Below are 21,463 nucleotides of genomic sequence, written 5' to 3' on the forward strand. Positions count from 1 at the left end.
GGGTGAAAGATAATTTTTTACTACCATAGGATTTCACACACGTTGTCTAAGCATGACAAGATCCTTTCACGAGTTTCCACGTCACTTGTACACACTTTACATCTTTTAAAATTTAATAATTTTTAATTAATGTAAAATAATATTTTACCCTTGTATTAATATGCTTACAACACACAAAGAAAAAAACAATGTGAAAATTAAAAAAATCCCCCTAAAACAAGTTGTTATTATTATTATCATCTTTAATAATAATAGTAGTAGTTGTATTAGTATTATTACTATCTTAACAACAATTATCATTATAATCATTATCATCAGTGTTATTATTATTGTCACTATCATTGTTATCGCCACTACTATTATTAATGTTTTTATTATCATCACTATTCTTCTTCTTCTTCTTCTTCCTTGTATATTGTTTTTGTTGTTGTCATTATCATTGTCGTCATCACGATTTTTTTTTTTTTGTCAAATATAAGAATATAATAGATCAAAATAAAACAGGTCAAAAAGCTGGCAAGTTATATATACACACATACAAAATCAAAAGCAAAACAAAACATGCTCACATTCATAAAAAAATACAGGAAGACAACAACCCAGAGAGAAAATCAAAAGTATCACATTAGTTAGTTAAGGAACCCAAGATCCAACAAGTGCTAAAGATAACCAACCAAAAAGAATTTAACCCAAAAGAAAAACCAACAATTGATGCAATTTGCAACTGAAATATAAGAGAACCACCAACAACTACTAAAACGCACAAGGGCCATTAATAGGAGGCATGCAATCCCAACAGCCAACCACAAAATGAAACAGTATTTTGGAAGAGACCACTTTTCCAATACAACTATTTCCCATGAGACATCATCATCATGATTATTGTTATTGTTATTATTAGTGTTATCATTATTATTATTCTTACCACTATTACTGTTGCTACTACTATTATTACCACTGCTAAAATCATAATCATCATTTTTTCTTATTATTACCATTGTCATTATAGTTATTATTACCATCATAATTATTATCACCGCAACAAATTATTATTACAACTACTATTATGACAATTATCATCGTTATTGGTATTATTGTAAGTATCGTCGTCGTTGTCACTATTACTATTGTTGCCGCTACTATTATTGCTATCATCAATATTATTATCACAGTTATTAATACCATCACTATCACTACCACCATCACCATAATTATTAATATCGTTACTATTGTTATTACAATTACTACCGCTATTAGTAATAGCAATGATATAAATGCCACCGCCGCCGCCGCTACCACCATCACAACTATTATTATTTTTACCATTATCACTGATTTTTTAATTTATTATTATTATTATTGTTGTCATCATCGTTACTAATTTGATTATTATTATTATTATTATTATATTGTTGTTATTGAAAAAATAAGTCGTGAACTTGATTAGAAACATATAATTGAAAACTATAAAAGCTTTGATAAAAGGGCAAAGAAAAACAATAAAAAATAAAAAAAAGAGATCAAATTAGAATCATTATTATTGTTGAAGAAACAAAAATTAGAAAGGATAAAATTGAAAGCTAGGACAAAGGAAAAAAAATTAAAAGTAGAAGGACTGAATTGAAAAACATTATCTAAACAAATTACAAGCAAGGGTTAAATTGAAAAACAATGAAATTTTAACAAAAGGTTAAATGAAGAAAAATACATAAATCAAAACTAAAAGGACCGAATATAAATACCAATAACAACAAGGATTATAGTGTATTTATCGAGTTACGAGTGAGAAATAAAAAAAGAAGAAGAAAAGATCACCAACAATAAATTGACAACGCATACACACCACGTGTAACTCTAAATGGAAAAGGAGATAGCAAGGAATAATATAAGACGATGAAAGCTTATTTTTTAGCATCTAAAACTATTGGGCATGTTGGCTAATAAATTGAATTTCTTGAATCTAAGAATACATGTATAATTCTACCATGTATAAAAAAATATAATTATCAAAATACTCTTATAATCCTTTGCTTTTTTAATACTTTGAGGTATTTTAATTATTTATTTTTTATAAATACATTAAATCAATAAAAATACTCTCAAACAAATCTATAACATCAAAGATATAGAATAAAAGAAATACCCCTGATTTAATGACAAGCAAAACTTCACGCGAAAGAAAAAAATCAACACAGTACAATGGTGAATAAAAAAATATAAATGGGGCTGCTCTATATTTGTTCTTTTTACTGATGCTTCATCATGAATAAGAAAGAATTCATTTCAACTTCCAAGGTTTTATGGTTGCCCGGACCAAATTTTCTGGTCCTGTGCTAGGTACGTGGTGGGCCATATGGATTAGATTTGTCTCTCGAGTATTCTTAGTTAAGTAAACTTAGGTTCGGTTTGACAAGGGTGTTAGCTTTCACGGCCTTTTGAAATTGCTTTCGGCTAGATTTTGGAAAAAGGGCTTTTGGGCTTCGTTAGAGCTTTTGGGAGGTTTTTTCATAAAAGTCGATGGCAGACGTGATGAAGCATTATTATTATTATTTTTTTTTAAAAAAAGGTTATTCAGAATTCAAAAGTTAGAAGCTATATATTGAGGATTTTAAGTCATATTAGCATAAAAATGTTACCGAATATTTTTCACACATACAGCTAATTAGATAGAGTTGCAACAACCATGGTACAAAGTTAAGAGTCTTTTTATTTATTTTGATTTTTTTTAAAATGAAATAATTTATTTTTATTGAAGTTATGGTAACTTCAAGCAAAGTGAGAAAAAACCTCTAAATTCATGTCTTATAATTTAAAGATAGAAAATATCTTATTTATTAAGCCTACTAATGGCTTTTACAGTTAAAAGTTAAATAGATGTACATATATGGGTTTTGCACGGTTCTAATTTCTAATTTCTTATTTTAAAGAAAATTATTTATGTAAAGTATCATAGTGTTATGAATACAAGATATCTATATCATGTTTTATAATACAAAATATTAATTGCAACGTACGTTTCCAATGTTATATTCATGGTATTTCTTTATAAATTAACAATAAGGCCAGTTCTAGATTCTTGCTTCAGGCAAAAAAAAAAAAAAAGGATAGAGGAAGAAGTGAAAGCAATGTGGCCGACATGTGGAATAATTCCAATTCCAGTTGTGGCGTGCACACAAATCACGTGCTCAAACAAAGGGATGAGATCATACCAAATTATGAGTGGCTGTCCTTTCTGAAACTTGAATGGTTCTCATTAATTTTGTGTTTTGATTTTAATTTTCTTTTTGGCATATTATTTTGTTGTGGTTTTATATACATATATGAAAAGATATAAATTAAAATCTTCATATATATATATATGAAAAAGATATTTATGACACTTAAAAATATCAAATTGTTACTATATTTGAACAGCTCCCATATATTTTAAAAAGAAAGAACTTTATTTTTTAATAACATGCCTTTAACAAGAAACAAAGCAGTTCATTATGATGTAAATTATCAAAAACACAAGAGTCAATTACCAAGCATTATACATGTTAGTTTTGCCGTGTTTTAACTGGTGCTGTAAGATGTAATAACAGTAGTATTGATTGGCTATTGTGCTTTTATAAAATCTTATTCTTTCTTTTGAAAGCAATAAACTCCACAATAAATTATTTTACGCTTGATACACGAGACCCTAAGTATCGATTGTGTAATTTCTCAGTTGTACTAGACAGATAAAGGGGGAAATTGAAAATGTATCAAAACCTCAGGGGGGTTAATTGATAGACAACAAAGTTTTGGAGTCCCTTTGAGACACCCTCAAACCTTACCGGACTCAGATACAAGTTGACGCTCCTGTCCCGTGCAATGATTAAAATTTCACAGCTTTACCACTTTCTTAAGTTAAACAATTAGTTGGGCTGAGGTAGTTTTATAAAATTTCATAGCTTTACAAAATTCAGATATTCATAAGTTAACAACTCTCTGCTGACATTTCTTGGCCTTCAGGTATCCTGGATGCAACCGGCTTGGCAATAGTTTACAATAATGTACAGTATCTCCTCTATGGCTGATAAGGGATCATGGTTCTTTTACTGGCATGGATACAGGAGGAGGCTTTCCTGAACCAAAAGGAAATCGGCGCAGGGCAGTGCCCTTCAAACTGGGATGTCTTCTCCGTCGCTGTCGGGTTTGGAAGCTGTCAAGCACCTTGTGATTTTCTTCATTCACTCATTTTATCTCTCTTATTCCAAAGCAACATAGTGCAGCAAAATCTGCTGCATGAAGAACCCAGAGGATATAAAGCTAGTTCAATTAGGAGGGTACTATAGCCATCTCATGATCGGCTCGTGAAGAATGCTTAAACCTAAAGGTCATGGGGGATCCTGGACCAGCTTTGGATGAGTGGGAGCATATATGGAAGAATTCGTGTCAGGTTTCGAGTGGGAAAGAGGATGCTGTAAATCTAGACGTAGAATTTCTGCTGCCCTCCCACAAAGGGCAAGAACATTTGATTTAGGCTTGCTGTTAGGCTGGACAGGACCTCCCTGCCCTTCATAATGGACAACGTGATGGCTGACACACACGAGTTTTGTTGAAGTAAGTTCTTTAAACATATAGAATTTCAAAGCATATAAAAGAAAGTTCAAAGAAATTTGTACTCACAGAAAGTCAATGAGATCTGCAATTTCTGATGCTTCAACAGCAGTTGATGTCTGTGAACTCCTCGCAAAAACATCAACCATTGTATTTAAGAAGAACGAGAGGGTCTGAAAAAAGATGGTCGAGAAAAATCAAACATAAAAGGGAACTGGGAACCCAAACCAGTAAGAGAATATTCGAAAGGCAATGTCCTCCTGGTGAAACAAGGACTTAGAAACTGTCACTTGTTAGGTTTTAAATTTATTTTTAAAAAGTCACTAGTTTAAGTTTGTTAAAATCACTAATTTGAGTTTGATTATAATAATTAATTTTAAGATTCATCGTATTAATAAAAATACACGCAAATTAACTTAAATATCGATATTAATAAAAAAAACAAAAAAAAACAAGGATTTAAAAACTGTTAATTGACTTGGCAGAACAACGAAAATAATTTGAAAAAAAGACAAGGTTCTTATGGTCAAATTTGTGTGTGACCATCATGGTTCTTGCCTTCCCCGCTGGAAGGCAACAAAGGGGCGCCACCCATGTATGAGATAAATGAAACCATCAAAAGTTCCACTCAGACCTCAAGCACCATATAGAAAATAAAAGTCCAAGATTCTTAAAATCATCATCATTGACAAAAGACTGCAATGCCGTGCCTTCAATTCCTTTATCTGACTTACTTCATGATATTGCATGATGCCTACAGTGATAATTTGATTAGCAGCTGGGACTACTCCCTTTCAGTTAATAATGTGTTTTTTCTTGTCTTTTCGCACATGGGGTTCACCAGATTCAGGTGACAATTATTGCATTTGATCTTCCCCCTTTGTAATATAACAAGATTTCATCATTTTCATCGATGCAAGCCCTAAGACAAAATCACATGGATTCCTGTGTTTGTGCGCTGGTCACTGCTCTCAAATTCTTTAAGACCTAACAATTTTATACATGATTATCCAAAGCAGTCATGTAAATCAATAGTTTCTAGTCTTTATCCCCACTTCCCAAAAACAACCACCCTTGTGTAGACCAAATCAGATAAAGCATATTACGTGAAAGAGAATGATGCACCTGATACAATAGACCCTGTTCTTAAATTGGGGTATAGTGTTTTCACCAGACTTGGGGAGTTTGTAAAGGTTGTTCCACACAGAAAGTCATTTTCCTAACATTTCTCTTCATCTCACCTGTCCTTCCTCTATTCATCCTCTGTTGTCTATAGGCATCTTCTACTTGCTACCATCTGATTCAAATTTACATCACCACCTACTTTCTACCTAAAAACTTAAGACCAGTTTTGCTAAATTAAGAGGAAAAACAGCACTGGTCAAGGCTTATCAGCCCAATACCTTGGCAACCATCATGGTTTTCCTATCCCTCTCTCCTCTCCCCTTCTTTTTCATTTTTTTTTCATTTCCTGTTTAATTTATCCAGTCACTTCATGGAGAAAGTCGAATCAACAAATTCAAGGTGCGTCTCGTATCATTCTACATCACATAAGGCGATGGGGTGGCTATTTTTTCAAAATAAAGAAAGAACCTCAAACCCAAGGCTCGATCAATTGCTTAATAATCAATCAAGAAGTGTAGATTTCTTGGTATGGGGTTTAATGTTCCAAGTTAAGGGTAATTTTTTTAAGCAGGGGCAGAACTGTAAGTTCTGCATATTCCAACAAGGATATTTGAAATTTTGATTTACTAGAAGTTCCTAGCCTTGCGTAGGAATTTGGTGTCTCAATCTTTAATAGTATATATATATATATATTCCTATTATAATGCTTACTCAGTCAAGTAAGGATTACTTATGCGTCTATTTTGCTGTTCCTTTTTTCAGATAAAGAAATCATATTAATAGACCGAAAAGAATTACAGAATCACGCTGTTTACCTTAGAGGTGAATTATGAAATAAAATTGAGTTAAAAGATTTTTTGAAGCTGAGGAGCCTAGATTCCAACTCTTATTCTATTTTTCCCTAATTATTCTTCCTTGCCTTGAAGGTCGGCAGCTACTGTATGGGAGTTACTGTTAACAGTTCTATTCCATCCTATTTTGTCTAAGCAAATACAACACAAACCTAATCTAACAAGCACTAACCCTAGCTCACATTAATCTTTTGTGGAAATTAATCCTAAGTTGTCCTCCATCACAAGGTATGATGACTTTAGTGATAAAGATAGCACCAGAAAAACTTAAGCTCCAGCATTTTTCAGCTTATTTACCTAGTTACAAATTTTTTAGATTTAACAACTCAAGAAATTCATGGTACAAGCATGGTCGGATAGTTCATTACAGAGTAAACAAGGCACAACGAGTTGGCCATGGACATGTCATAATCACAATCACACCTAGTGAACATTTAAGAGGAGATAGAAACTAATGAGTAGCTTTTATACCTTATTGAAGAGCGTGTGAGCATTAGCAAGTCTTGGGAGCAATGGATTCATTATACGGAATGCTATCCTCAACATTGCAACTGATGTTAGCGGCCTGAGATGTTTAATGATAGCCTGTGTTCTTTCTAGCCATTCCCGTGGGAGGTTGCTAAAGAAAGAATGTAGCAGGGCGATTATGTTACCTGGCAATACGATATTTATAACAATGAATCAGAGCACAAGACACAAGTACCTGATATTTTCTAGATAAAATAGGAGACGATTACAGATTAAGATGAAAGAATGCATGTCTTCCAGTTTCAACTATTTAAGTTCTTTTGCAGATATAACATTTGTATTGATCTAAAAACTCTTCATAAACCCCTAACAACAACATTTTAGTTCTAGTTTTTTGGCTTCTCTATGCTGGTCATAAGCATAAACTACATCAAACTAACAGATTCCACAGAATGGATTTACTTCCTGAGAAACTTTTAAGTTGTTCCTCCTCTCTTTTTTTTTGAATGAAAACCTTAATCATCAGTCATCGCCGGGTGACCAATATAATGGAAGGCACCCTTAAGATGCCTGGCTCTCGTATAAAAACCTCAGTTGTCAAATGTTTATTTGACTATGACAATTTATCTTGGTTATTGATCTGATCCATTAATAACCAGCAACAGAAACACCAATATTGGGTAGATCATCAAGTGGAAGACCTTTCTAATAAGTATCCTACACTGCCTAATTGTATCCATTTCGCCAAGTGCCCCCTATCGTGTTGGACTTTTGTTGTAGCATGCTTAGGATATCTTATCCACAAGAACAAAATATCCCATAAGATTTGAACTCTAATAGTCATTCATCTGCCACCATTCACTGGGGACGAACGGGCAAGATGTACAAGATCGATTTTTTAATTCAAAATGAATGGCATATATCCGGGATACTGGCATGTAATGATAATACTTGATTAGGAAATGGCTGCAAGAAATATGAAAACCTTTGTTAACTAAACTAAAATTTAAATATAGAAGAACTCCATTGTTAATCATTCTCAATATATACAAAGATTGACTGCATTGTTGATTTACCGGATGCGAAAACAAATTGGTTCTCAACACACTTATGTAGTGTTATGCCACCCATTTTCTATAGTATCTTTGTGTGACTTTAATGCCCAGAAGTTTGTCCAACTAAAGATGCCTCCTGTTCTCGAAGAGTTGGACCAAGGTACTTCTTCATTCATTTGGCATCTTCCAAGAGTTCACGATACACTGAACAATTAGGTTAGCCAAGTCACCCCACCCTCCCCAAGGCATTTCCAAACCGTTAAAGGGATACCACATGCTCTTCAAGGAGATGAGAAGTTCTTTATTTTCATGTTCTTCAAAGCTTTTTTGACATTAAAAGATTTAATTCTTCGAGGATAGTTGAAGTTATTGTTTTCCAATGCAATCCTATGATCACCAAATTCATTTTCATGACCTGGTCAAATAGCCTCACCATCTCTCTTTGACCTAATTGTCTCCTGTCAAAACATCTTAATTTTTATCTCTAATGCACCTTATTCGGTTAAAATCTCTACCCTTCTTTTCTTTTAGTCATGCTAACTTGCACATCTCTCTCACCTCCCGTGTGCCCAGAATTTGGTGCGAGTTGCTTAAGGATTTACCGTAAGCCTTCGCTAAGTTCTTTCTCAGCTTCTCTCTTCGCCATCTTATATTTTCGAGAGCCTCGCCATCTTCAGAATGCAGTAGCTTTCTTTACAATTCTCTTGACTTGCCCATGCCACCACCAAGTGATGGAGAATGAAAGGAAGGTTTTGTTATAGCAAAATTATAGATCATCTAGTGTTTTTTTTTTTTATGATAATTGGGATGTTTGGATCAGCTTACGTGCATCTTGATTAATTCTTGAGTCCACTAAACACCCTATAAGCTCAATGAATATATAAAACACGCTGGAATAATAAACATACCGTATAAGGATAGACCCAAAAGAGACATAAAGAAAAGAACCCTTCAACTTCATTTTCACTGAGACTTAAACCATGTTCGAATGAAAAAGGGTGTTTCCAACAACCACTTAGACACAACCCCTGCTGGTGGCTCTAATGTTTCTTAATTTATAATCTACAGTTATTTTCAGGCTATTGTAATATTTAGAAGTAATTAGGGATTTCAATGTGTTTGTTACTTTTTTATATTTTAGGGTTTTGGTGTCTATATTAGGATATCTATCTATTATTATATCAAGTAGTAGTTGAATTGATATCAAATTTTGAGAAAATCATGGCCTCCCTGCTCTTCCTCTCTTCTGTAACCCCGCTCCTCCTATCCTCACTTCCTTTGCACCTTTCTTCTCCTCCCCTCCTTATTTCCTCTATTTCTACGTTCCTCTCCGTGTCCTGCATCACAAGGACTAGTGGGTGTGTTGCGTGACCTTCGATACCTCTACTACTGCTGTCCAAACACACCCTGCCATCTCCCACCATTGCTCTACGTTCCTCTCCGTGTCCTGCATCACAAGGACTTGTGGGTGTGTTCCGTGACCTTGGATACCTCTACTACTGCTGTCCAAACACACCCTGTCATCTCCCACCATTGCTTCAAGGTTATACTCGAGATGAAATGACTGCATTGTCACCAACATGGTATGTGAATTTTTCTCGTTGTGTACTATTGACAAACATGACTTGGGCTACAGAATTAACAAGATGGCTTGCTTTAAAATCATCAGAAAAGGTCGGTAAAGGTCATTAAACCTGTCTAACCGTTCTGGTTTTGCATTATTAAAGATAGTTGGTGCTCAAGTTCAGAGAATTTAGGAATGGCCAGAGTTCAACAACATTTTAATTAAAAAATTAGCATAATTATGAAAATTTGGGCACCTGAGCATTTTGAGAATAACAAAAATAAAAATAGAAAAAAAGGTGTTGTCCTGAGCAGCCCATGTTGGATCCAACCAAGCATAGCCAACAGCAGTGTCCAGTTCCCCAAGTGACCTTTTGCCATCAGTAAGCCACCAGCTCTCTTTTATTATACGCGATGCCGCCATGTAAATTTGCACATCAAAGTCAGGAAGGAGCTGCGCTAGTAATAGACCACAGGCTTGGATCAACAAGCAAGAAAGTTGTCGGCAAGTATAGCCACTTCGTAACACAAAATTTGAAGTATTGATTCCTGAAACCGAAGGGCTTGATCTGCTTCCACCTAGTGAATCAGTACTTCCTCCAGAAGGCGATGTTGGAGAGACTGACCCCACAAAGTTTACCTTGCAACTCTGGGATGTTTTTGACATGGTAACTACATTCTGAGATGTCGAAAAAGGTCTGGTTTTCTCCATTGCGTTGGCTGCTCTTCCTCCTCCCTGGTATTAATTTCCATGGAGTTCCCAATATATTGCGTACCTACAAAATAGACAAAAAAAAGTCCTTCCACCTTGGAGAGCGTTGCTTATTCTTCTTTCTTGCAATACAACTCTTTTGTACGCCTGCATGAGTGTGAGCATATAGGACAAAGTGTAGAGAATTTTCATATGGAAAATTTTGAATCCTAATTTAATTGGGATTTTATTGATGGAAATAGGGAATCCCCACATAATTAGTAAAATTAACAATAAGTATTCCTAAGGAGGAAAGGAAACAACATCGTGCAGTCTTTCGTTTATATAAGCTTTAGCTACACATCAAACCACATATGTCAGTCTCTTCATTCAATCTGAGCTGCAGTTTCTGTAACAAGAAAAAGGGATTGATTGATATTGACGACGACTTTGCGCGAAGGTGATCGAGAGAGGTGTTGGTCTGATCTTCGAGGAGATATGCTAGAATTAATTCTTTATCGTCTTTGTGCACCAGAAATGATCCTGCAACAAAGGAGTCAGATCCTAAAACAGTAAGTTTAAATTTAACAAACACAAATAAATAAACAAATATATTATTTGTCAAAAAATTGTGTTTTTTCAGAACGTTTGTGGATTAATTAATAAGTAACGATACAGTGGTCGAAATAATTGATGTAAGGGTTCTAAATCATGATATTAATCAATTGTCGTGGTTATAAATCATGACATTAGCAACAAGAAGTAAAAATGTATTATTTCATTAAATATTTTTATTGCTATATTCATTCATTTATTTTTTAAAATTTATATACAAATTGCCCAATTTACTGGGAACCAAGGCCAGCGCTAGCAGGGGAATTATACCTGACCCGGGACTCAGGACTCAGGTCCCAAATTCTTTTTACGAAAATTTATAATAGATAAGTGATCAAATCAGATGGTTAATTATGTACTTGTGTGGATGAATCATAAATCATGAAATGATAATGATAAGTGATAGTTGTGGAAGATGGAGGCATCGATTTCTAACTCTACTACTGATATTTTTTAAAAGCTCTTGAAAAATGTTTTTAAATTTTAAGAGACAAGGTCAATGCTTGATCCTCCTGTTGATAGAATGGAGGGAGTTGTTTGCGTATCTTGTCTGATACATGAACCCAAACTAGTTGGACCGCCAGATTTTACTCAATCCTGTTTGATTCCATCTAGGTTCCATCACTGTTGTCCAAAAATCAAAGCACTCTGCTACGATGCCTGTGTTGCGAACACACATGGCAAAGCACGGAATCTGTTTTTGTAATCAAATCCAGTGTTCGAGGTCGGCAGAGGCATTCTAGACTGGCCCAAAATGAGATGTTTCGGCATATTCCAAAAGGCCTGTCTTTTTTAACACTCCCCTCGTGGGGACTTCCCCTCCAGAAAAAAAAATGATATAAAAAACGGAGCACACCTACATGAATCCAATATAATAATTATATTGTATTATTATAAGTTACAATTAAGTTAAAAAAAATAAAAAGCGTGGAAAGAGCACTATTAAGTTGATATTGTGCATCCTTTTACAATTTACCGTGAACTTATTATTTATAATTTTTATATTTTTAATTTAATTCTTAAATTTTTTAAGTAATTGCATCCTTTTAACCAAATTCAAGAACAATTAAATCATGTTAATTAAAAATAAAATAAATAAATAAATAATAATATTAAAAAAAGCATCATAATGGGTGATGGCTTCAAAGTTCACATAATGAGTTTACTTTAATCCTCGTATTTTAAAAATTATATGTATTTGATACCTTAATATTTTTTCAATTCATATTATACATAAAAGTTCATTTTTGTTATTTTTTATTTTTTGATTTGATAGAGAGGTAGCTGGATTTTAGTGATATAGAGAGAAAAATATTTTTAACATTGATTTCTATTACCAAAATAGTTGATTATTCATGTCAAATGGTTATATTTGATGAGGGGAATTCATATTATGTGTTTTTTACTCTTAAAGTTCATAAAAAAATAGATATGAGATCGATTTTTTTTTTGTTTTTTGATTAATTTCATTTTTTAAGAGGGATTTTTGGATTTTTTAGGTAATGCATATGTTTATTATGGTTTTTATGGTGTTCTTTAAGTGTTTTTGATGGAGGCGAGTTGAAAAATATATTTTTAGATAAAATAACCTTAATAAATGATTTTTTCTATTATTGTAGTGGCCAAAATTAAAGTAAAATTAAACTACATATTATTTGATATATATATATATATATATTTGAGTAGATGACATGTTATTCATCTTTAATGTAAAAAAAAAAAAAGTTCAAGAGTGCATGCTAAAAAAATAGGTCAAACAATGAAAGATATATATAAATTTTTTTATTTAAAAAAATATATTAAAAAAGCATATATATATATATATAAATTTTTTTATTTAAAAAAATGTATTAAAAAAGCATATATATATATAAATTTATTTGTTGAAAAAAGAATATATACCCCACGGCAAGACACAAATTATGCAACTAGTAAGTACAACTAACACAACAGGGGAAAACACCATGGATGGTCCATCATGTTTTCCCCATTCTAGCTAGAATAAACTGAGTACCTGGCTGTCGGGAGTATTTATGTCATCTCACAGGAGGTTCATTGTTATCACAGCATTAATGAGATGTGTATTTGTCTTTTTACGAATATTATGTGTATTGAAATAACTTAATTGTTATTTGAATAAAAAATAAATAAAGGTTGTTTTAAAGAGTGTTTTTATCTTCTTTTTTTTGCACAATAAATTAACTAGATTACCCTAAAAAATTATGTCTTATTCACCAAAAAATTATGTCCTATTCACCAATTGGCATGAGTGTTTTGTTATTTCCATAATTTTTTTTAATATTCAGTTGGTAAAGAGCTTTATTCAAATTTCATTTTTTTATATTTATTCAAAGATTAATTAAAAAAAATATTAATATATACCAAACACGCATAACAAGTGCATGACACCCCATGTTATCTGGATAGTACATGCGACGATATCTAAACACCACCTTTAAAGATGGTGTTGGAAGCACATCAATAATCTTTATGTATGATGTGACTTGTATATGTGGTGGAGTTCTGGTTAAATTTTAATTAATTATTTTTATATATATTTTTTCTTTCTCTTGCATTTGATAAAATGTAAGGTCTCCTATTATTTATTTTGTATATTTAGTTTAATTTTTAGTTTTTATTTTTTATATGTTTTTTTATCTTTTTATAATTATTTTTTTTGTTTTGTTTGATTTAATTTTAATATCAAACTTAGTCCCAATTCTTTTGATAATTTTTTTTACAGGGTTAATTCTACCATCATGAATAAGATTACGAGTTTTGAAGGGTAATATGTATTAACTTTTATTTTTAGGTCTTTTTTATAAAAATAATTTATTTTTAATTTTATCCTTTAAATTTGTTTATTTTTAATTGGTTTTCATGTTTTTTCTTTATTTTTCTTTACACGGGATTATTCCAATCCTAGATTGACTTGATTTTTTTATTTGCTTTTTTTTTCATTGTTTCATCACTAAGCTTTTCTTTTTTTTTAATTGAGAATCTTGCTTTATTGATTTTTGGGTTTATCTTCCATGCAACCTATAACCGGTTTTGAAGGTTAACCCCTCTTTTTATTATGAATCTTGTTTCATTGTTTTTTTTTAATTTTAATATTTAATATATTTTTTTTAGAAATTAATCTTTATGATTTTCTTTCCACTTAACTCTTTACGAGTTTATCCTAACCATGTGCTCATGGTCATAATGTTAACGAGTTAATCCATATTTTTTTATTTTTTATTTTTTATTTTTCTAGTTATATTTTTCAATAATAAATTATTTGATAGTTGCATTTTATTATTTAATTTAATGTATTTTTTTAATAATATTTTTTTATCTTTTATTAGTATGAGTAATTGCTTTATTGAAAAAAAAAATATTGTAAAAAACAAGGATACTAGATATAAATGAGTGCATGACCAGTGTTGCTTATTTTTTATCAGATATTAATTTATTTAATTAAATATATATACATATATATAGTTATTTATATTTGTGATTGAAAATTTTATATATAAAAAAATATTGAAAAAACTTGTATATTTATTTCTTCTAAAAAAAACCCGACCACGGCATAACTCTAGCAATAAAGACAAGGGTGCACTTTCTACTTGGAATATGACCGTTGATCGAATCCAGCTCATCTCCACGTCAGCACCGGAACTCTCCTCGTAGACCGTGAAGTGAAGCCCCTCTCCAATGCCATTAAAAGCCTGCAGCCACACCTCTCTCCATACAATTTGAAGCAAAGTTGCTATCCTCACAGTTTAACATGTACCTTCGCTCAATCTCAGCCATCCAGTATCCGACACTTAAGTAATCAATACCAGTACGAATAAACATGTTGTTTGTAGACTAGTGCTTTTAGTTTTTCCAGTGGTAAAGGAAGTTCAATCTCTTAATTGATTTTTTAATTCGAATTTTAAAATGATATTTAAGAAAATTTATCTCTTATCAAATGCATCAAATTGATGGAAAGAATGCGCATATATATATATATATATATATATATATATATATATATATATATATAACCATACTTGTAGAACACCACGACTACATTTGAAGTTATAATAATTAAGCTATTCTAGAAAATAGAAATGGTTATGAAAAGAAAGAAACCACTCGAGGAGGTCAAATCAAAAGGCATTGAAGGAAATGCCGGAGTAAACAAACCCTGCCCACACGCTCTGTCTCTTTAGTGCACAACTAAATTAAACTAAATTAAACTAAACTAAACGAAGCACATCTTCGTTTTGTTCAAAAACATTTCCCACGATAGAGAGAGACCTCAAAAGGAGCAAACTTTTCTCTCTCTACCTTGTCTCTGCGGGCTCTTTTTTGTTTTCTTCTAGTGTCTTTCGGATTGGTCCCCTAATACATTTCCTTTCTGGGTTTTTGTGGTTTTTTCAAGGTATAGAACATTTAATTTGTGACGGAAGATTCAATGGCTCTGCTGCTCCTGCTTTTCTTTTTGACGGTGCCTGTTGTTTCTGCTGATGATGGTAAGCTTCTTTCTTTGTGCTTTCATGGTTTTATTGCTTTTTCTTGTATTGATTCTCTAATCTGCTTGGTTTATTCTGGTTTCATCCTCTTTATCTTTATTATTCGCTGCAGCTCAGTCCTCTTAGGTAGCTTATTTTAATTCATTTTTATTCTTGAAACAATGATTTGGAGGCATTAGTTGCCATTCTATTCTACCTGTTTGCCTTTTTTCTTTCTTTCTCTGTTTACCTCGATTCCCCTTTCTTTTCAAGTTCTTTCTTGTAGTTCTCCAGTTAAGTTTTCGTGTGCCTTTGCTGGGTATCTTTTTTTTTTTTTTTTAATTTTTGCTGTTTTTCAGTTATCTCTACTTAATAGTTGAAGTTTTTTCGTTTGAAATAGTATTCTTCTTCTTATTATTATTATTTTTATTAGTATTATCACTATTACTATGTGACACCAGCTTGGTTTTCAGTGATTAGTCTGAACAGGAAGATAGGATTATTTGTACTATAATTTAAGTTTGCAATAAAATAGGTGCTATTTGGTTGAATTTGCAGGTTAGTGTACTAATTAGTCAATAAATTTCCTTCTACTTCATTGCAGGTCTGTTTCTTGAAACCTGTATAAGAAAAGGATGGCATTTATGTTGAAAGATATTCATTCCATTTGATTTTCATTTGTTGCTATCAAAGTAGAAGCCTCTGCATAAAAATCTTTACCTTAGTTGAAAACCTCTGATCTCATCTCAAACCTCTCTTTTAATGGGGGCATCTCTACCATGTTGCTTCCCAGCGGCAGTCCTTTAACTAGCATATTCTGTGTTTCTACTAAATACGCTGTAGGACCAAAAAACCCTTAGCATGAGGATGCAAAAGCATCTTGTGTTGGATGAGTTGGAATCCTAGAAATCTCTTTCCAAGGATATTGTTATTATTTTGCTACTAGCACCACAACCTGTTGCAGACATGTATTCCACTACAGCATTGTACACCCCCAGTGGGCAGTGGATGTATATAGTATGCAAAAGCAATCACCTCCCTAGCTGTTTTATTCCTGCCCAGAGCTCTTTTTTTGTTATAGAAGTCATCCTGATTGTAGATCTGAATGTCAGGATATTGTAGAAGTCATCCTCATTCCCCTTCAATGTCTAGAGATTTGATATTTGGGAAAATTTTGAAGTTGATGATGGTCTACTAAGTGCAAGGCTTAATCATGATCAAAGTTACGAGGGCAGTGTTACATAAATTATGTGATGTGTCATTTATTTACTAGACACCATTTGCTATTTTATATTATTTATAGTTTTAAAGCAGAACCTGCATCTCTTCATGCAGCAAGCTCAAAATGACCTTGTAAAGATGGTAATGGGTATCCATGAGTCGGGTTTCTACTATATCCATATCTTATCCATTAACCATTGGATAAAAAATTTAGATATTCATACTCTATCCATTGAATTTCAGGTATTTATTCGAGTAATCACTATTTAAATGCTATTTATTATTCAACATAAAATAAAAGAGTAATATATATTTGAGATATGTATACATATATATTAAATGGCGATATTATAAATCTTATACATGTGTTTGTGTGTTATGTTAATGGTGGGCTATATTTATGTTGAGTTGAGTTTGGATCACATTTGTGAATATTCTTATTCATATTTTATTCATTACCTATTGGGTAAGGCAACTATAAAAAATTCCATCCATTCAGGGTCATTTCCACCAGGTTCGTGTTAAATTGTCACCCCTACATGTACATGGTGAATGCACATCAAATGTCCAATGACTCACTACATAGTGTAACCCACCTCAAATAACATTTTTTTTAATAAAGGAACTCAAATAATGTGTTACTCAATAAACAAATGTTTTGTTGATTATAATTCATTAACCTCTCTAAGTTCTAGAATAATATATAGAATCTTAAATATTTTACCTAAGCTTAGAAGAAGTAGTAGAAGTGTCTGTTTTCAGGTTAACAATGGCATGATGCATTCTAGACAGAGTCAACAATCTCTCTTTACAATGGAAAGGATAAAGCTGTAATTCCATAAATGGTTTCCTGGTACGCAAAGTTCACTTTTGCCTTATGGATTTATCAATGTTCCACTTCTATTCCTATGGTTTAAATTTTTTTCAACCTTACCCTTATAGTTCCTGAAAAGTGAAAAGTTGCTATGTTACCATTAACCATTAAATAGCCTACTTCTGAATTTGATTTTTGAGATTTTTTGGAACTTTTTTCTAGATGCTTAATATGCATGGGAGTTATAATGGGAAAAATAATAAAAGACGATACAAAGTATGAAAAAAAGCAAACGTTTATCAGGAAACTTTAAAGTATGGAGGTAGAAGTAGAAATATTAATGAATCCAAAAGGGTAAATATATAGTTTACCCTTCATAATGCTTTTAAGTCTGAGGGAGCTCTGAAAAGAAGACAAATAATGATGTTTATATTTACAATGCCTTTTCATTTAGATAATCAATGGATACTATGTATAGATGTACAAAGTAGATAAATACAATCTGCAATTTAACAGTCATGTACATGATTCAGCATGAGAGGTACGTGTGGGCCCCCATTATTTGGTGGTGCTATCTTAAGTTTTGCTCAATAAGGAAAGTGTTGGTTTTTATTATGGTGATTCCAAACTGGATTGGGATTAGTGGGACTAATTTGATCCCATTTTTAGGAATTGGTATGGTTAAATTACTAGATGCTGTCGCTGTAGAAAGGAGTTAATTCTGCATTTATATTTCCTTTTAGTTTACTTTTAGATTTTGCCTCCATTATTAAGCAACCATGTCTACTGTTAATACTTGTATTCTGAATGCGTTGTGTATGGGTCATAAATAAGGCACACAATGCGTTGATGATCATGGATATCTACCTGACTGGTGCCAAATGAGCTACAGTTTCCACACTGTGTCTGAGTGTATAGAAGCTATTTTCAATGCCTGACTATTATCTCTTGAATGTCAAAATGAGTTCTTCCCTTGTTTGTTTCAGATTTTCTCTGGCCAAGGATTGATAGTCTTTCTGAACATAGTTTTGCAATGTCCGTGTTCATATTTCATAATATAGTTACTGAAACTTTTAGTGGTTTGATGAAGATGAAATCTTTTCTATCAACAAAGACAATTTGCTTGTCTAAATCCTACTGTTGAAACTTTTTTCTCTCTCTTGTTTACCAGATGCCTTCATTGGTGTGAATATTGGCACAGCAGTCTCTGACATGCCAAGTCCAACTCAGGTGGTAGCCCTTCTTAAGGCTCAAAACATTCGACATGTCAGGCTTTATGATGCAGACCGAGCCATGCTCCGTGCACTTGCCAACACAGGCATCCGTGTAACTGTTTCAGTTCCCAATGAGCAGCTTCTTGGCATTGGTCAATCGAATGCCACTGCAGCCAACTGGGTTGCTCGCAATGTAATAGCCCATGTCCCTGCCACCAACATCACAGCCATTGCAGTTGGATCTGAAATCCTTACTACGCTCCCAAATGCTGCCCCTGTCCTGGTCTCTGCCTTGAAGTTTATCCATTCTGCCCTTGTTGCCTCCAATCTTGATGGCCAAATTAAAGTCTCTACCCCTCAGTCTTCTTCTATCATCCTTGACTCTTTCCCTCCTTCCCAAGCCTTCTTTAATCGCTCTTGGGATCCAGTCATGGTTCCCTTGCTTAAATTTTTGCAGTCCACTGGGTCATACTTTATGCTAAATGTATATCCATACTACGATTACATGCAATCAAATGGTGTGATCCCGTTGGACTATGCGCTTTTCCGTCCCCTCCCTCCTAACAAGGAAGCTGTGGATGCTAATACACTCCTTCATTACACTAACGTCTTTGATGCCATTGTTGATGCAGCATATTTTTCAATGTCCTATCTGAACTTCACCAAAATCCCTATTTTTGTGACTGAGTCTGGCTGGCCATCCAAAGGTGACTCATCTGAGCCAGATGCTACACTTGACAATGCTAACACTTACAACAGCAACTTGATTAGGCATGTGCTTAATAACACAGGCACTCCCAAACATCCTAGGATTGTGGTTAGTACATATATTTATGAGCTCTATAATGAGGATCTGAGACCCGGGCCAGTCTCTGAAAAGAACTGGGGGCTTTTTGATGCCAGCGGCATGCCAGTTTATACCTTACACTTGACTGGTGCTGGTACTTTACTTGCAAATGACACCACAAACCAAACCTTTTGTGTTGCAAAGGAAGGTGCTGACCCAAAGATGCTACAGGCAGCTCTTGATTGGGCTTGTGGACCTGGGAAAGTTGATTGCTCGTTCTTGTTACAAGGGCAGCCATGCTATGAGCCAGATAATGTTGTTGCTCATTCAACATATGCTTTCAATGCTTATTTCCAGAAAATGGCCAAGTCTCCTGGCACTTGTGATTTTAAAGGGGCAGCCACCATCACCACCAGTGACCCAAGTAAGCAATTATAGTTCCAGCAAAATAGGATTTGAGAAGAAAACAACCAACTATATTACAGTGGGGATATGAGTTACTTGGTGAGCATTAATTGGGTAATGGGTATACTAACTTTGCAGTAAGTGTTCGTCTTGCATAAAAGCTACTCCACTGCAAAAATAATTGGTCATGCCTGTTAATGATTTAGGGTGTTTAATTCTCGAAACTGCTAGATTGGGTTTTTCTTTGTTTGCTAGAGATGCTTGTACAAGTGAGAAAGGTTTTTGTTGCTTGTCTATTCCCTTGTTGTTTTCTTATTGCATATGGAGTTTCTTATTTTCTTTTACTTCTGCAGGTCATGATTCCTGTATATTTCCTGGAAGGTATAAACTAAAGCTTGTACAATTGATTTAAAGGCCTGATTTTTGTTTCTTGTTGCTATTTTCCACTCGTCTGTCTAATTCTCTTTGCACTGCATTTCACAACTCTTGTTTTGGATACGTCAGATTGCCAAGAGTAGTTTGCTGACATTTCTTTACTCTGCTTTTTTATGTTAATGTAGTGCTGGAAGAAATGGCACCTTCCCAAATACAACTTCTCTGGCGCCGTCTTCAAATTCATCGACATCTGGTTGCCATTCCATATATTTCTATGGTGCTGGTTCTGTCACAACCTCTGTGATTATAGGTGTTTTACTAATGAGCGTGGTTTGCTTGTAAAACTTTGTGCATTTGTATCAGTTGTAACCCTTGGATAGCAATGGAATCATTCAAAACATTTGTTTTTTTATGCCATCAGACAACTTGCGGCACGCCCAATTTTGGTTTTCCTGGAGAGGAGTCGATTTTGGTTTTCCTGGAGAGGATTTAAGGGGGTGGCGAGGTTGATTGGTCATATAGCCACGGAGTAGTTTTTTAAACATGAGTTGGTGAATTTGGATTTTTTTTATAGACCAGCAAGAAGAACTCTGGATGATTATTGTAAAGTTGTATCTTTTTAGGGCAGAATATGTATTCTTTGAACTGGATTTGTGATGTGTTCAATTTCTGATAGGTAGCGTGGTGATTTTCAGGTCAAACGTCGTTCCCAGTAGTGCAAAGTCAAATGGTTTTGCTGCACAATTCTTGTAGGCCTTTTGGTCAAAACTGCGACTCATGCGTGACATTCCGAGGATCGCTTATCAAGTTTTTCTTTATGAAAATAGATTATTTATTTCAATTTTTTGTTCCCATCAATTGTTTTTTGTTCCCTCTTAAGAATCCTTCCATTTGTTTGTTTGTTTTTCTCAATTTTTTTTTCAATATATCTATAATTTTTGTTTCTTTTTTGAGAAACATGCGAGTCAAAATCCACTGTCAATTTTAGTTTAGGGTAAATGGTGAGTTGCATGAAAATTTTTTGTTAAAAAATAATAGTTGGGAGACCAAAATCAAGGATTTAAAGTTGACGAACCTTGTATAAAAGCTTTAAAGTTCATGAGTTAAACGCACTTTTTAGCCCCGCTCTTACGTGCTTTCACCTCGTTCAAACTTTGGCAATGACTGGTATAAAGGGTTGCCAAGTAGGATATAAGATTCATTATTTATAA

General features: G+C 33.4%; 2 protein-coding genes across 5 annotated transcripts; one reads left to right on the plus strand and one right to left on the minus strand.

Annotated features, from left to right (window-relative positions):
• Positions 1-4,346: 4,346 nt before the first annotated feature.
• LOC105123776 (mediator of RNA polymerase II transcription subunit 23-like) lies at positions 4,347-4,736 on the minus strand. Its single transcript, XM_011023496.1, has 2 exons — positions 4,654-4,736; positions 4,347-4,563 (listed from the first exon to the last, which is right to left on the minus strand). Exons 1-2 carry the CDS (start codon positions 4,731-4,733, stop codon positions 4,362-4,364), a joined length of 282 nt encoding a protein of 93 aa, XP_011021798.1. The 5' UTR covers positions 4,734-4,736; the 3' UTR covers positions 4,347-4,361.
• A 10,271-nt stretch (positions 4,737-15,007) lies between these two features.
• On the plus strand, positions 15,008-20,669 carry LOC105123777 (glucan endo-1,3-beta-glucosidase 3-like). 4 transcript variants are annotated; one of them, XR_841945.1, is made up of 5 exons: positions 15,008-15,457; positions 16,796-16,798; positions 18,643-19,976; positions 20,231-20,258; positions 20,438-20,499. XR_841945.1 is itself a non-coding variant. In XM_011023497.1 (5 exons), exons 1-5 carry the CDS (start codon positions 15,400-15,402, stop codon positions 20,592-20,594), a joined length of 1,500 nt encoding a protein of 499 aa, XP_011021799.1. In that variant the 5' UTR covers positions 15,009-15,399; the 3' UTR covers positions 20,595-20,669. The 4 variants fall into 4 exon arrangements, 3 of the variants coding, with proteins under 3 accessions (XP_011021799.1, XP_011021800.1, XP_011021801.1); XM_011023497.1 differs by having other exon boundaries at positions 15,009-15,457; positions 18,643-19,896; positions 20,438-20,669; XM_011023498.1 differs by lacking the exon at positions 16,796-16,798 and having other exon boundaries at positions 15,009-15,457; positions 18,643-19,896; positions 20,438-20,669.
• The last annotated feature ends 794 nt before the right edge of the window (positions 20,670-21,463 follow it).

The sequence above is a fragment of the Populus euphratica genome, unplaced genomic scaffold (assembly GCF_000495115.2).
Source record: "Populus euphratica unplaced genomic scaffold, PopEup_1.0 scaffold9.1, whole genome shotgun sequence".
Classification (NCBI taxonomy): Eukaryota; Viridiplantae; Streptophyta; class Magnoliopsida; order Malpighiales; family Salicaceae; genus Populus; species Populus euphratica.

What these genes read in the sequence shown, in the direction of transcription:
- LOC105123776 (XM_011023496.1), bottom strand. Translation starts at nt 4,733, where the DNA reads ATGGTTGATGTTTTTGCGAGGAGTTCACAGACATCAACTGCTGTTGAA. An exon ending in GCAGATCTCATTGACTTTCT is followed by an intron (nt 4,564 to 4,653) that starts GTGAGTACAAAT and finishes CGTGTGTGTCAG; the next exon opens with CCATCACGTTGTCCATTATG.
- LOC105123777 (XM_011023497.1), top strand. Translation starts at nt 15,400, where the DNA reads ATGGCTCTGCTGCTCCTGCTTTTCTTTTTGACGGTGCCTGTTGTTTCT. An exon ending in CATCACCACCAGTGACCCAA is followed by an intron (nt 19,897 to 20,230) that starts GTAAGCAATTAT and finishes TTACTTCTGCAG; the next exon opens with GTCATGATTCCTGTATATTT. An exon ending in TCCTGTATATTTCCTGGAAG is followed by an intron (nt 20,259 to 20,437) that starts GTATAAACTAAA and finishes ATGTTAATGTAG; the next exon opens with TGCTGGAAGAAATGGCACCT.